This window comes from Oncorhynchus gorbuscha, linkage group LG10 (assembly GCF_021184085.1).
Source record: "Oncorhynchus gorbuscha isolate QuinsamMale2020 ecotype Even-year linkage group LG10, OgorEven_v1.0, whole genome shotgun sequence".
Classification (NCBI taxonomy): Eukaryota; Metazoa; Chordata; class Actinopteri; order Salmoniformes; family Salmonidae; genus Oncorhynchus; species Oncorhynchus gorbuscha.
This window is the reverse complement of record NC_060182.1, coordinates 6,459,765-6,476,847: the sequence shown is the minus strand read 5'-3', so window position 1 is coordinate 6,476,847 and position 17,083 is coordinate 6,459,765. Positions and strand designations below refer to the sequence as shown.

Genomic DNA, 17,083 nt, shown 5'->3' with positions numbered 1-17,083 from the left:
TATCATAATGTGCAGAACTGTACAATGCACAGGCGACCCATCCCCCATGGCCCCAGCATGGACGCCCAGTCCACTATCATAATGTGGAGAACAAACAAAGCCTTATTCCTTGTTGGAGATGTGCCCAACGATATGGAGAAAACTGGGACTGGAGCCTTTCTAACAGTAACTGCTGGTTGTTCAGGGTCTGGCCGCTTGGTGGGCAACAGGGCTGCACTTCTGTATTCAGAGAGAAATGGCTGGTTGTTCAGGGTCTGGCCGCTTGGTGGGCAACAGGGCTGCACTTCTGTATTCAGAGAGAAATGGCTGGTTGTTCAGGGTCTGGCCGCTTGGTGGGCAACAGGGCTGGGTTTCCGTGTTCAGAGAAAAATGGCTGGTTGTTCAGGGTCTGGCCGATTGGTGGGCAACAAGGCTTGGGCTTCCGTGTTCAGAGAGAAATGGTTGGTTGTTCAGGGTCTGGCCGCTTGGTGGGCAACAGGGCTGGGTTTCCGTGTTCAGAAAGAAACCAGGATAATTCATTGACAGTAGAGAAAGGAAGGGCATCAACTTGTTCAACAGAGGACATACAGATCAATGTTATAAACCTTTAAATTAAGCTATGTCATGCATCTGTCTTGAACATACACTCCCATACGTATTTATTTGGTTAAGGGAAGCTAAAACGTTTTATTTGGCTCTATACTCCAGCATTTTGGATTTTAGATTAAAAAAAATGTATAATGATAATAATAATAATGAAGCAACAGTACAGAATATCTCTCTCGTTTATTTGAGGGTTTTGCCATTTTACCGTTTAGAAATAAATGCACTTTGTGAATCTAGTCCACCACAATTTAAAAGGTGTCATAAGTATTTGGACAAATTCACTTGTAGCGTGTTACATTTAGTCAAATGTTTCAATCGGATCGACCTATTTGGTTCCATATTCCCAGCATGCAATGGGTACATCAAGCTTGTGACTCTACAAACTTGTTGGATGCATTTTCTGTTTGTTTTGGTTGTGTTTCAGATTATTTTGAGCCCAATAGAAATTAATGGTAAATAATATTTTGTGTCATTTTGCGGTCACTTTTATTATAAATAAGAATATAGTATGTTTATGAACACTTCTATGTGTATACTACCATTATTATATAATTTAACCTTTATTTAACAAGGCAAGTCAGTTAAGAACAAATTCTTATTTTCAATGACGGCCTACCGGGGAACAGTGGGTTAACTGCGTTGTTCAGGGGCAGAACGACAGATTTCTTTTTACCTTGTTAGCTCAGGGGATTTGATTTTGCAACCTTACGGTTACTAGTCCAACGCTCTAACCACTAGGCTACCTGCCGCCTCTACACTCTAACCACTACCCTGCCGCCTCTACACTCTAACCACTAGGCTACCTGCCGCCTCTACACTCTAACCACTAGGCTACCTGCCGCCTCTACACTCTAACCACTACCCTGCCGCCTCTACACTCTAACCACTAGGCTACCTGCCGCCCCACAACGGATAATGATTACAGATAATCATGAATGAACGATTAGTGAGAACTTTACAGATGCACAAAGAATATGTCCCCAAAACGTGCAGACTTCTCACCATTACAAATAACAGGAGAGGTTAGCATTTTTGAGGGGTATGCCTCTGTAACCTTGTCACTCGTCATTATTCACGATTCATTCAGAATTATATGTAATATATATCTTATTATATATATATATTTTTTTACATTGATTGTTACATTGATTGTTTGCAGAAGGTGATGAAAATATACCGTATTTTCTTTAACAGTTAGGAGGAGATGATGCACGAGGGATAAACTATACACAGACATAGAATGATGGCTTAGAATGGTGACTTAGAATGGTGACTTAGAATGGTGGCTTAGAATGGTGACTTAGAAAGGTGACTTAGAATGGTGGCTTAGAAAGGTGACTTAGAATGGTGGCTTAGAATGGTGACTTAGAATGGTGGCTTAGAATGGTGGCTTAGAATGGTGACTTAGAAAGGTGACTTAGAATGGTGGCTTAGAAAGGTGACTTAGAATGGTGACTTAGAATGGTGGCTTAGAATGGTGACTTAGAATGGTGGCTTAGAATGGTGACTTAGAATGGTGACTTAGAATGGTGACTTAGAATGGTGACTTAGAAAGGTGACTTAGAATGGTGACTTAGAATGGTGACTTAGAATGGTGACTTAGAAAGGTGACTTAGAATGGTGACTTAGAATGGTGACTTAGAAAGGTGACTTAGAATGGTGGCTTAGAATGGTGGCTTAGAATGGTGACTTAGAATGGTGACTTAGAAAGGTGACTCTTAGAAAGGTGCCTCTTCAACCTCAGGAGGCTGAAGAAATTAGGCTTGTCACCAAAAGCACTCATAAACTTCTACAGATGCACAATCGAGAGCATCCTGGCGGGCTGTATCACCGCCTGGTACGGCAACTGCTCCGCCCACAACCCGTAAGGCTCTCCAGAGGGTAGTGAGGTCTGCACAATGCATCACCGGGGGCAAACTACCTGCCCTCCAGTACACCTACACCACCCGATGTCACAGGAAGGCCATAAAGATCATCAAGGACAACAACCACCCGAGCCACTGCCTGTTCACCCCGCTATCATCCAGAAGGCGAGGTCAGTACAGGTGCATCAAAGCTGGGACCGAGAGACTGAAAAACAGCTTCTATCTCAAGGCCATCAGACTGTTAAACAGCCACCACTAACATTGAGTGGCTGCTGCCAACACACAGACTCAACTCCAGCCGCTTTAATAATGGGAATTGATGGAAATTGATGGAAAATATATCACTAGCCACTTTAAACAATGCTACTTAATGTAATGTTTAGATACCCTACATTACTCATCTCATATGTATATGTATATACTGTACTCTATATAATCTACTGCATCTTTATGTAATACATGTATCACTAGCCACTTTAAACTACGCCACTTTGTTTACATACCCTACATTACTTATCTCATATGTATATATTGTAGTCGATACCATCTACTGCATCTATCTTTATGTACATATTCTTTATCCCTTACACTTGTGTGTATAAGGTAGTAGTTTTGGAATTGTTAGGTTAGATTACTCGTTGGTTATTACTGCATTGTCGGAACTAGAAGCACAAGCATTTCGCTACACTCGCATTAACAGCTGCTAACCATGTGTATGTGACAAATACATTTGATTTGATTTGATTTGATTTGATTTAGAATGGTGACTTTGAAAGGTGACTTAGAATGGTGACTTAGAAAGGTGGTCGGGGGTGGGCTGCGGCGAGGATGGAAGGCCAGCATTTTCCCGTGGGATGTTGAGTTGTGTACGTTATTTTCCCGGGGCTCCTTGATTGGTGAAGCATGTAGAGTTGATCCATAGTTCAGGGAATGGGAAATGGCGGCGAGTAGTGCGGACAAAATGGAGGAAATTGAGAAAAAGTTGGTAAAGCAAAAGCTGTGCTGGAAGAAGAGAGATCATGACACAGAAAGACACAGGAAGAAGAGAGATCATGACACAGAAAGACACAGGAAGAAGAGAGATCATGATAAAGACAGGAAGAAGAGAGATCATGATACAGAAAGACACAGGAAGAAGAGAGATCATGATAAAGACAGGAAGAAGAGAGATCATGATACAGAAAGACACAGGAAGAAGAGAGATCATGATACAGAAAGACACAGGAAGAAGAGAGATCATGACACAGAAAGACACAGGAAGAAGAGAGATCATGACACAGAAAGACACAGGAAGAAGAGAGATCATGATACAGAAAGCAGTGGCGCGTCTAGTAAAGAAAGCATAAAGAGGGCCAAGGTAGCAAGCAAGAGTAGTGATGTGTTGGAGTGGAAAGTGATGATAGTGTTTGATGAGACCTCAGGGACTCACTTTACACCCTATCAGACTAACTAATGCCATAGAGAAAGAGGTAGGTGAAATGAAATTAGCTCGGTTCATTGGAAACGGTAGATTGTTAATATTGTGTGGCAGCCAGGCTCAGCAAGAGAAGATTTTTAAAATGGAAAAGCTTAATGGGAAGAAGATGAAAAGCCATGTCCCTGGTGTTTATGCTAGATTGAGGGGAGTCATCACTGGTGTCCCAATATCTATGTCCACAGAATATATTAAAGAAAATGTGAAGCGAGGCAGAGTGATTGAGGCGGAAAAGGTTGATCAGTAGGAAAGAGAGTTGAAGAAGTGAAAGCTAATCAGTGCTGCTGAGGTTTGAGAAAGTCTTGTCTGGAAAAGTTCAGATCGGGGCTCCCCAAGTGGTGCAGCGTTCTAAGGCACTGCATCTTAGCGCAAGTGGTGTCACTACAGTCCCTGGTTCAAATCCGGGCTGTATCACACCCTCGGCCGTGATTGGGAGTCCCATAGGGAGCCGCACAATTGGCCCAGCGTCGTCTGGGGTTGGACAGACTGGCCAATAGAGAACTAGCTTGGGGTTGGCTGTCAGTGTAAATAAGAATTTGTTCTTGAAGGTTAAATCATTTAAAAAAAATGAAATCCTTAGTTTCAATTTTAGATCATTTTTTTTCATATGCAGTATGGTGTATCAACTAGCTGCTCAGTGGAAAGGAAAGAAAAGATGTGCCAAGTGTGGAGGAGAACATGATTATGGTGAATGTGGAAGCAATGTGAAGGTTAAGTGCTGTAATTGAGGGGGGAGAACACAGTGCAGCATTGGGTGGATGACAGGTACAGAGAGAGGCTAGAGAGGATCAGAGATAATGGATCAGTCATCATGTATCACTCAGAGGCCATAAAACAGATCGGTAGAACTACAGTGCAGACCGATGGAGTGGACATGGATGTATCTGTAGTAAGTAGAACTACAGTGCAGACCGATGGAGTGGACATGGATGTACCTGTAGTAAGTAGAACTACAGTGCAGACCGATGGAGTGGACATGGATGTACCTGTAGTAAGTGGACCTGCTGATGGAGCTGACATGGATGTACCTGTAGTAAGTGGACCTACTGATGGAGCTGACATGTAAGTGGACCTACTGTCAGACCGATGGAGCTGACATGGATGTACCTGTATTAAGTGGACCTACTGATGGAGCTGACATGTAAGTGGACCTACTGTCAGACCGATGGAGCTGACATGGATGTACCTGTAGTAAGTGGACCTACTGATGGAGCTGACATGTAAGTGGACCTACTGTCAGACCGATGGAGCTGACATGGATGTACCTGTAGTAAGTGGACCTACTGATGGAGCTGACATGTAAGTGGACCTACAGTGCAGACCGATGGAGCTGACATGGATGTACCTGTAGTAAGTGGACCTGCTGATGGAGCTGACATGGATGTACCTGTAGTAAGTGGACCTACTGTCAGACTGATGGAGCTGAGATGGATGTATCTGTAGTAAGTGGACCTGCTGATGGAGCTGAGATGGATGTATCTGTAGTAAATGGACCTACTGATGGAGCTGAGATGGATGTATCTGTAGTAAATGGACCTACTGATGGAGCTGAGATGGATGTATCTGTAGTAAATGGACCTACTGATGGAGCTGAGATGGATGTATCTGTAGTAAATGGATCTACTGATGGAGCTGAGATGGATGTATCTGTAGTAAGTGGACCTACTGATGGAGCTGACATGGATGTACCTGTAGTAAGTGGACCTACTGTCAGACTGATGGAGCTGAGATGGATGTATCTGTAGTAAGTGGACCTACTGTCAGACTGATGGAGCTGAGATGGATGTATCTGTAGTAAGTGGACCTACTGATGGAGCTGAGATGGATGTATCTGTAGTAAGTGGACCTACTGTCAGACTGATGGAGCTGAGATGGATGTACCTGTAGTAAGTGGACCTACTGATGGAGCTGACATGGATGTATCTGTAGTAAGTGGACCTACTGATGGAGCTGACATGGATGTACCTGTAGTAAGTGGACCTACTGTCAGACTGATGGAGCTGAGATGGATGTATCTGTAGTAAGTGGACCTACTGATGGAGCTGACATGGATGTATCTGTAGTAAGTGGACCTACTGATGGAGCTGAGATGGATGTAGCTGTAGTAAGTGGACCTACTGATGGAGCTGAGATGGATGTATCTGTAGTAAGTGGACCTACTGATGGAGCTGACATGGATGTATCTGTATTAAGTGGACCTACTGTCAGACTGATGGAGCTGAGATGGATGTATCTGTAGTAAGTGGACCTACTGTCAGACTGATGGAGCTGACATGGATGTACCTGTAGTAAGTGGACCTACTGATGGAGCTGAGATGGATGTATCTGTAGTAAGTGGACCTACTGATGGAGCTGACATGGATGTATCTGTAGTAAGTGGACCTACTGATGGAGCTGACATGGATGTACCTGTAGTAAGTGGACCTACTGTCAGACTGATGGAGCTGAGATGGATGTATCTGTAGTAAGTGGACCTACTGATGGAGCTGACATGGATGTACCTGTAGTAAGTGGACCTGCTGATGGAGCTGACATGGATGTACCTGTAGTAAGTGGACCTGCTGTCAGACTGATGGAGCTGAGATGGATGTATCTGTAGTAAGTGGACCTACTGATGGAGCTGACATGGATGTACCTGTAGTAAGTGGACCTACTGTCAGACTGATGGAGCTGACATGGATGTACCTGTAGTAAGTGGACCTACTGATGGAGCTGACATGGATGTATCTGTAGTAAGTGGACCTGCTGATGGAGCTGACATGGATGTACCTGTAGTAAGTGGACCTACTGATGGAGCTGACATGGATGTACCTGTAGTAAGTGGACCTGCAGTCAGACTGATGGAGCTGAGATGGATGTAGCTGTAGTAAGTGGACCTACTGATGGAGCTGACATGGATGTATCTGTAGTAAGTGGACCTGCTGATGGAGCTGACATGGATGTATCTGTAGTAAGTGGACCTGCTGATGGAGCTGACATGGATGTATCTGTAGTAAGTGGACCTACTGATGGAGCTGACATGGATGTATCTGTAGTAAGTGGACCTACTGATGGAGCTGAGATGGATGTATCTGTAGTAAGTGGACCTACTGATGGAGCTGAGATGGATGTACCTGTAGTAAGTGGACCTGCTGTCAGACTGATGGAGCTGACATGGATGTACCTGTAGTAAGTGGACCTACTGTCAGACTGATGGAGCTGAGATGGATGTATCTGTAGTAAGTGGACCTACTGATGGAGCTGACATGGATGTACCTGTAGTAAGTGGACCTGCTGATGGAGCTGACATGGATGTACCTGTAGTAAGTGGACCTGCTGTCAGACTGATGGAGCTGACATGGATGTACCTGTAGTAAGTGGACCTGCTGATGGAGCTGACATGGATGTACCTGTAGTAAGTGGATCTGCTGTCAGACTGATGGAGCTGACATGGATGTATCTGTAGTAAGTGGATCTACTGTCAGACTGATGCTTCTGATGGTGCTGTCATGGTTTCTAGGACTGTTCAGAAATCTTCTTCATGAATGTGTGGTGTCAAAGGACACTTTTGATAGTGAATAAAGTTGACTTCATAGCTTTTATTAGTAAGGCTATTCATACGACTTGGGTACAATATGGCACTAATTTAACTAAAATGAAAAACAAAAAGGCAATTAAAACTTGTATTATTAATGAATGTGATTTGTTTGTTTAGAATTCCTGGCAATATAAATAGTTTGTATGTATGCTTGTTTGCATGTGACTATTCCTCTTTTGTTTGTTGATATTTGTTAATACAAAATAACAAAAATACGGACTTGGGCTGTGGAAAGCAGAATTGCCAGGTTGAAGGTTATTGTGGAGATGGCAAAACATATTTTTTTTTTGGGGGGGGGGCTAACAGATGTTATTGTTGAAATGGTTGTTGACATGCTGGGTGGAGTGTTTCAGCATGATTTAGATACAGTTTACTGGGGTTGGGGAGAGGGGTGTGGCAAAAGTCAGGGATTTATTTGGTTTAGAATTGTATTTTCATGGTAATACAGGATCGGGTCGATCGCGATTGATCGAACCTTCCACACAGTAGGTGGCGGTATGCACTTAAAACGATTGTTTGCGGACCGCCATGATATCATAAAAAGAAGACGAAGTTGAAGACGGAAAGGCGGACTATCTATTCACAACGTGTCACTTTAAGAACGTCGGTGATCACGTGTGCAGCGCTTTTCACACACACCACAAAAGTTTGACATAAATTTCGAAAGTTATTTTGTAATTGTCTAAGTGTGTAATATTGTCCGAGAAATAAACTTGGATAGTGGTACGATGGACGGGATAACCCAGGTAACAACAGCGTGTCAAATACGTTTTTATGTGTTTTCTAAATATAATTTTCAACCTACTTCTATTCCGCAAACATATTGCGTGGTAATCAATGCATGTGGTGGTTGAATGCGGAAGCTCTAACGAACACCTTGTTAATAAAAACGTTGTTTACCTCTTCGCCCCTGAATATCAAAAGAACATTCTGACTTCAGGATTTGCTCTCGACCTGGGGCCCTTGAAAGAGCCCTTGGCATTTATTAGAGTGCTCGAATGGGTAAGTGAGTTTTTTGTTTGTTCTTATTTACACATTAGGATATTATGTAGGTAACCAAGTAGAGCTCAACCCGGAGATGTACTCTGACGGAGTTGAGCGGCGAGACGTGTGGACGGACTGGCGCTTTTACGTCACATAATATGAAGTTTTTATTTCAAAAAACAAATACGGCTTTCGGTCTAACCAAAGAATAGCCTCGATTAGGCTCAACGCTGTTGATGTGAAGTAACGTTACATCGATGAGTCGCATTTCTCTTAGTTATTATGTGGCCTAGGATGGGGAGGAATTCAATGTATCAAATGTTTTTATTTAGCTAAATCATTTAGGCCTATGCAACCAGTGACTTTTTAAACCATGTTGCTGCTGGTGTTGTGCGGGAAAATCACCCACCCCTTCGCGTTCTTCATTGCTGCGACTTGTTTGTTTCTGCTCTTCACTCTGTTAGTCAGTTTAACCTACATTTCACTGGTCTTAGTATAGCAGAATGGGTTTCTAATTGATTGAAACTACCTTGTCACTGTACAGAACATGCCCATAGTGGTGGTATGGTAAGAGTTCACCTATTCATCATGTAAGTACAATGTAAATCATTTATGCGTACTGAACCTATATTGTAAGAACTTCGTTGTTAGTCAACTGAACATTAAACATTGTTGCAATTATGAGATTGTTACAATGTATTTTTCGACGCATGTTATGACTGCCTGCCTGAGTTGTGACAGGGAATACATTGTGCAGTTACAGAAGACTATAGACCATAGCTCTTTAGATTCTCGTTTTCATCTGACTGGTCATGTTGATAAAATACTACCAGTTAGAGGTCGACCGATTTATGATTGTTCAACACCGATACCGATTATTGGATGATCATAAAAAGCCGATACCGATTTAATTGGATGATTTTTATTTATTTATTTGTAATAATGACAATTACAGCAATACTGAATGAACACTTATTTTAACTTACTATAATACATAAATCAAATCTATTTAGTCTCAAATAAATAATGAAACATGTTCAATTTGGTTTAAATAATGCAAAAACAAGTGTTGGAGAAGAAAGTAAAAGTGCAATATGTGCCAGGTAATAAATTTTAGATTGTAGTTATAGGAATTATCTGACTATTTCTCTCTCTACCATTTGTATTTCATTAACCTTTGACTATTGGATGTTCTTATAGGCACTTTAGTATTGCCAGTGTAACAGTATAGCTTCCGTCCCTCTCCTCGCTCGAACCAGGAACACATCGACAACAGCCACCCTTGAGGCAGCGTTACCCATGCAGAGCAAGACTCCAAGTCTCAGAGCGAGTAACTTTTGAAACGCTATTATTAATTTTTTGCCTTGTCAGCTCGGGGATTGGATCTGAGTCCAACGCTCTAACCACTAGGTTACCTGCCGCCCCTTGTATCCTGTAGTGTATGTATAACAGGCACGTTTGTTACAGCTATTAAAACCACCTCTAGAGCAAGGCTGTTTATAGTAGGCTAGTGGCCAGTCCTCAGTCATTTTGTCAGGTAGAACCATACAGAACTAATTTGGGGGCATTGCCAGTAGCCTATAAAACTCAAATGAAAAACAAATAATCCCAAAAAATGGAGAAGAAATTTACAAATCTGTTTGAAAAAACAAAATATACTGAAACTGTTTGACTCCAAAACGAACTAAAATAACTTTTAAACTGAACATAAAACCAAATGATTTTTTTTGGGTGCGGGCAAAAATAAATGTTTAAATAAACATGAATCTAACCACCATATTTAACCCTTGTATCAAACCCAGACCAACACTACAGTTCTACAAACCACAGTTGATTTCTCTAAGGCTTGTTTTTTTCATACTATATTCAAGTGATAAAAATCACTTCCTGTGAGGAAGAATGTCACTCTGGTATTGTATGTGTGTGACTCATCCACGATGACTCATGATCCAGTCTTGCTCCACATTCTGTCAGTAGTTCTATCTGATCCGTTACCTGACCTATGCACTCCTGTCACAACGCCTTCAGACTGCTTTAAAGCTGTAAAACAAACTGGTGTTATAGCGAGGTGACATAGTCACATGTTCAGTCCAAAAAACCAACAGAACGTAATTTCATAAAGTTATTTCCAGTTTATGTCCCGTCGTGTGTCAACTGCTTCTTTCATTTTGATTGTGTCCTGTCCTTATTTGAGCTTTCGTCTATCTTGCAGGTCTTCTCCATATTTGCCTTCGCTACAGCGTCGGGTTATGCCGGCTCTACGAGCATCAACGTGCTGTGCCAGGGAAGCAGAAGCCAAGAAATCACTGCTGACTTTAACTACCCATTCAGGTAAGCACAACATGAAAACAAAAGCATGCATTTATGTATGACTATGACTGACCTGAGAAGTGTGTGTGTGTTTTTGTCCTTTGTGAACACAACCTTATCTCACTCTACTCCTACAGACTCATGGCTCACCCATACACTGTCCCCTCCTGTAACAACGACTCCAGCACTATCCAGACCTATCTGACCGGCGACTACTCCTCCTCAGCCGAGTTCTTCGTCTGTATCGGGGTGTTTGCCTTCCTCTACAGCACCGCCAGCCTGGTGATCTACCTGGGCTACCAGCACGTCTACAGGCAGACCAGCCGCGGCCCCATTGTGGTGAGTTAACTGGGCTACCAGCACGTCTACAGGCAGACCAGCCGCGGCCCCATTGTGGTGAGTTAACTGGGCTACCAGCACGTCTACAGGCAGACCAGCCGCGGCCCCATTGTGGTGAGTTAACTGGGCTACCAGCACGTCTACAGGCAGACCAGCCGCGGCCCCATTGTGGTGAGTTAACTGGGCTACCAGCACGTCTACAGGCAGACCAGCCGCGGCCCCATTCTGGTGAGTTAACTGGGCTACCAGCACGTCTACAGGCAGACCAGCCGCGGCCCCATTGTGGTGAGTTAACTGGGCTACCAGCACGTCTACAGGCAGACCAGCCGCGGCCCCATTGTGGTGAGTTAACTGGGCTACCAGCACGTCTACAGGCAGACCAGCCGCGGCCCCATTGTGGTGAGTTAACTGGGCTACCAGCACGTCTACAGGCAGACCAGCCGCGGCCCCATTGTGGTGAGTTAACTAGGAAATGTTCTGTTCATGCTCTTTTTTTTCTTCTTCTTTTTTTTTGTAGTGGTGACTTGAAGGTGGTAGGTGTTGAGCCCGTCTATAGAACGACCTTGAACACTAAAGAGCTTGAGAGATTTTGTTGTGTGTAGCTAAAGACATTTGAAATCTGTGTGAGACTTTGGGAACAAGCAAACATTCTGTAAACCTGGCCCCATTGAGGTGAATAAACTGGAATGGTGAACTTTATGCTCTCTGTGGTATAGGTGAGATGGTGTTTATGCTCTCTGTGGTAGTGGTGAGATGGGGTTTATGCTCTCTGTGGTGAGTTTTTATGCTCTCTGTGGTAGTGGTGAGATGGTGTTGAGTGTTTATGCTCTCTGTGGTAGTGGTGTTTATGCTCTCTGTGGTAGTGGTGTTTATGCTCTCTGTGGTAGTGGTGAGATGGTGTTGATGAGTGTTTATGCTCTCTGTGGTAGTGGTGTTTATTCTCTCTGTGGTGATGGTGAGATGGTGTTTATGCTCTCTGTGGTAGTGGTGAGATGGTGTTTATGCTCTCTGTGGTAGTGGTGTTTATGCTCTCTGTGGTAGTGGTGTTTATGCTCTCTGTGGTAGTGGTGTTTATGCTCTCTGTGGTAGTGGTGTTTATGCTCTCTGTGGTAGTGGTGTTTATGCTCTCTGTGGTAGTGGTGTTTATGCTCTCTGTGGTAGTGGTGTTTATGCTCTCTGTGGTAGAGGTGAGATGGTGTTGTGCAAAATCCTCCTAGAACTATTTTCACTCAACTGTTTTTGTTAAGAGTGTCATGAAACACACTAAACGACTCGAGTGTAATTAAAGACACCAGATATCGGCACTTTTTTATCAAACATTCTGCAAACAATCTGGATCACACATTGATTCTTATACAATTTAAAAACTCAAGCTCATGGTTATACCCTTGTTTTACTACAAGGAAGTGTAACACCACACCTCGACTAACACCACCTCCGTGGATTCTAAAACGAGGTCCGAGAAAGCGCACTTAATGGGTGTGTCAAGGAAGACGTGGAACTGAGGAAGGTGAGGGGTCCTCTTGAACTGAGGAAGGTGAGGGGTCCTCTTGAACTGAGGAAGGTGAGGGGTCCTCTTGAACTGGTGAGGGGTCCTCTTGAACTGGTGAGGGGTCCTCTTGAACTGGGGAGGGGTCCTCTTGAACTGGGGAGGGTGAGGGGTCCTCTTGAACTGGGGAGGGGTCCTCTTGAACTGGGGAGGGGTCCTCTTGAACTGGGGAGGGTGAGGGGTCCTCTTGAACTGGGGAGGGTGAGGGGTCCTCTTGAACTGGGGAGGGTGAGGGGTCCTCTTGAACTGGGGAGGGTGAGGGGTCCTCTTGAACTGGGGAGGGTGAGGGGTCCTCTTGAACTGGGGAGGGTGAGGGTCCTCTTGAACTGGGGAGGGTGAGGGGTCCTCTTGAACTGGGGAGGGTGAGGGGTCCTCTTGAACTGGGGAGGGTGAGGGGTCCTCTTGAACTGGGGAGGGTGAGGGGTCCTCTTGAACTGGGGAGGGTGAGGGGCCTCTTGAACTGGGGAGGGTGAGGGGCCTCTTGAACTGGGGAGGGTGAGGGGTCCTCTTGAACTGGGGAGGGTGAGGGCTCCTCTTGAACTGGGGAGGGTGAGGGCTCCTCTTCCTCTTGAACTGGGGAGGGTGAGGGCTCCTCTTGAACTGGGGAGGGTGAGGGCTCCTCTTGAACTGGGGAGGGTGAGGGCTCCTCTTGAACTGGGGAGGGTGAGGGCTCCTCTTGAACTGGGGAGGGTGAGGGCTCCTCTTGAACTGGGGAGGGTGAGGGCTCCTCTTGAACTGGGGAGGGTGAGGGCTCCTCTTGAACTGGGGAGGGTGAACTGGAAATCATAAGCTTTATAACACATTTTTGTGGAATGCAGTACTAATCTGGTACAGAGTGAGGTTATTATGGTCTGTTTACGTACACTGCCTTCAAAAAGTAGTCGCACCTCTTTTACATTTTGCACATTTTGTTATAGTATGATTTGAAAATTGTTTAAATTGTGATTTTTTTAAAATTATTTTTTAAAATATATATATATTTTTTATCAATGTCCTACACACAATGCCCCATAATGTCAAAGTGGAATTATGTTTTTCAAAATGTTTACAAATGAATAGAAACGTATTTAAATCTGAAATGTTTTAAGTGAATAAGTATTCAACCCCTTTTGTTAAGGGCAAGCCTAAATAAGTTCAGGAGTAAAAATGTGCTTAACAAGTCACATGCAGTGCATTTGACAGAGTATTCAGACCTCTTACTTTATCTTCATTTTGTTCAGTTTTATTCTAAAATCGATTAATAACTTGTTTTTCCCCTCATCAATCATAATGACAAATCAAAACTTTTTTTAGACATTTCAGCAAATGTATTAAAAAATGTAAAATTTACATAAATATTCAGAGCCTTTACTCAGTACATTGTTGAAGCACCTTTTGGCACCGATTTACAGCCTCAAGTCTTCTTGGGTAATGACTCTACAAGCTGTCCACCACTGTATTTGGGGAGTTTCTCCCGTTCTTCTCTGCAGATTCTCTCAAGCTCTGTCAGGTTGTAAGGGGAGCGTTGCAGCACAGCTATTTTCAGGTATCTCCAGAGATGTTTTGTTCACGGTCAAGTCCGGGCTCCGGCAGGGCCACTCAAGGATATGCAATGGTAGTACGGATTTCGAATTGATTTGAAACACTGACACATTGTGCAGTTAAAGAAGAGACTGTAGCCCATTTTACTCTTTAGAATCTCGTTTTCATCTTCCTACAAATGTTGATAAAATACTACCAGTATATTTCTAACAGACGGCTGTAATACTCAACACAATATAATACTATCAGCCATTTTCATTGCAGCAAATCTGTCAGTATCAAGTAATTCACACCTGTCTATAGGTGGTGTTTCTTGAGATTGAGTGTTTTAGACATTTTTATTTTACATTTATTTAACCAGGCAAGTCAGTTAAGAACAAAGTCATATTTTCAGTGACTTCCTAGGAACAGTGGGTTAACTGCCTTGTTCAGGGGCAACAGATGATTTATTTTGACCTTGTCAGCTCGGGAATTGGATCTGAGTCCAATGCTCTAACCACTAGGCTACCTGCCGGTGACTAGTCCAACGCTCTAACCACTAGGCTACCTGCCGGTTACTAGTCCAACGCTCTAACCACTAGGCTACCTGCTGGTTACTAGTCCAACGCTCTAACCACTAGGCTACCTGCCGGTGACTAGTCCAATGCTCTAACCACTAGGCTACCTGCCGGTTACTAGTCCAATGCTCTAACCACTAGGCTACCTGCTGGTTACTAGTCCAATGCTCTAACCACTAGGCTACCTGCTGGTTACTAGTCCAACGCTCTAACCACTAGGTTACCTGCCGCCCCTTGTATCCTGTAGTGTATGTATAACAGGCCTGTTTGTTACAGCTATTAAAACCACCTCTAGAGCAAGGCTTGTTTATAGTAGGCTAGTGGCCAGCCCTCACTCATTTTGTCAGGCAGAACCATACAGAACAGATTTGGGGGCATTGCCAGTAGCCTATAAAATGAATCATGAAAAAACAATTTAGTAAACTGAAATAAAATAATTACTTATGTAAATGACATTTGTTTCCATTTTTTTTTTCTTCACATTTCTACAACATGTTTTCACTTTGTCATTCTGGGGTATTGTGTGATCTATTGAATTCAGGTTGTAACACAACAACATTTGGAATAAATCAAGGGGTCTGACGGTACCGTTTAGTTGGGTTTCTTTTTTAAAGTTCCAACTTTCATCCTGAACCTGAATGTATTGTACAGCTTGTATTTACCGGTCCTTCTGTAGCTCAGTTGGTAGAGCATGGCGCTTGTAACGCCAGGGTAGTGGGTTCGATTCCCGGGACCACCCATACGTAGAATGTATGCACACATGACTGTAAGTCGCTTTGGATAAAAGTGTCTGCTAAATGGCATATTATTATATAATATATTATTATTTTTATTATTATTATTATATATTATCCTTCCAACAGGACCTGCTGGTGACTGCAGCCTTCACCTTCCTGTGGCTCGTGTCCTCCTCTGCCTGGGGTAAAGGCCTGACTGACGTGAAGTGGGCTACCAGCCCCTCTAACCTGGTAGGCTTCATCTCCACCTGCAAGGACGTCAGAAACAAGTGCACACCAGGAGCAGTGCCTCACATGGGGCGACTCAACTCCTCTGTGGTAGGTTGGTTATAATCTGCACCTTCAATTCAAGGAAACTGCTTTAGAAAATAAATACAAATAAATAAATAAATCCTCAATGGATTGAATTGAACCCTGCTTCACTTGAAGTCCTCTTTCGTAGTGCCCTCTTTAAATCTCACAATGGGAAAGGTTCATAATGAGGCATAGTAGCAACATCTTCAATGGGGGACAAAATGTAACTCTTCCTGACTAAGAAACATGCTTTTGTTGCCCCTCCCTGATGGCAGATCTTTGGATTCCTCAATCTGATATTATGGGGTGGGAACTGCTGGTTCATCTTCAAGGAAACGTCTTTCCACAAGTCAGCCAACCCCCCTGCGGACGTAGAAGAGGGTTCAGAGGTCAGGCCCATGCCGTCCTAACTGGGCAGTTCTCTGCTGTCAACGGCCGTGTTCCAGACTGCCTGCACAATGCAGCCACACTCCATAAATTAACCAATCTTTTGGGGCGAATCTTAACCTCCACTCAAATTCTCACATAGTCATGCATCGATGCCACTAGGAGACAATGTGACATTGTGGAAGTTAAGATTTTCCTCTGTGTGATTTCTGACTTGTTGAACACTTATCCAGGTGCTTTGAGATGTGTGACTGATTTGCAGATGACCTGGAACAGGGCTGAGGTTCCCTCCAACCAAGTAGTTCCTGTACTTTTTTTTTTCCCCAAATGATTTGTAAATTGGTTCGAATGCTGCTTAGAAATGTCTTCCGTAAACTGGACCACAGTTTCGTTCATGCATTGCCACATTTATTAATCAAAAAGCTTTCGAAGTTGTGCATTTTAGGTTCTTTAAATAGGTACAAAACAGAATCCAGGAAATATGGAAGGAGACATTTTGGGGGGGGGGGGGTTCAGTCATAACTTGTTTTGTTTCATGCAGTTAACTCTTCACTTAACGGTATAACTAACCCAATGCAACAATCAAATTTATTATAAAGTCTCTGTGATTATTTCTTTTTTGTTACTTTGTGGATAGTTGTAGTGTTTTGTTGAATGTTTATTTTAAAAAAGGGCTTATTGCAACGGGGGCGTGTTGCCACACGCCCCCGCCCTACGCCCCGTTGCCACACGCCCCGTTGCCACACGCCCCCGTTGCCACACGCCCCCGTTGCCACACGCCCCCGTTGCCACACGCCCCCGTTGCCACACGCCCCGTTGCCACACGCCCCGTTGCCACACGCCCCGTTGCCACACGCCCCCGTTGCCACACGCCCCCGTTGCCACGGGGCGGGGTTGCCACACG

At 43.8% G+C, this 17,083-nt stretch overlaps 1 protein-coding gene across 1 annotated transcript; it reads left to right on the top strand.

The window, feature by feature from the left end:
- Positions 1-8,085: 8,085 nt before the first annotated feature.
- Positions 8,086-16,874, top strand: LOC124045474 (synaptophysin-like protein 2). The gene is made up of 6 exons (XM_046364784.1): positions 8,086-8,247; positions 8,426-8,503; positions 10,698-10,816; positions 10,933-11,134; positions 15,625-15,816; positions 16,068-16,874. Exons 1-6 carry the CDS (start codon positions 8,230-8,232, stop codon positions 16,200-16,202), a joined length of 744 nt encoding a protein of 247 aa, XP_046220740.1. The 5' UTR covers positions 8,086-8,229; the 3' UTR covers positions 16,203-16,874.
- Positions 16,875-17,083: the final 209 nt, after the last annotated feature.

Excerpts from the sequence above, each read along its gene's own strand:
- LOC124045474 (XM_046364784.1), top strand. Across the intron at positions 8,504-10,697 it reads TTATTAGAGTGCTCGAATGG|GTCTTCTCCATATTTGCCTT; the intron begins GTAAGTGAGTTT and ends TCTATCTTGCAG. Across the intron at positions 10,817-10,932 it reads GACTTTAACTACCCATTCAG|ACTCATGGCTCACCCATACA; the intron begins GTAAGCACAACA and ends CTACTCCTACAG.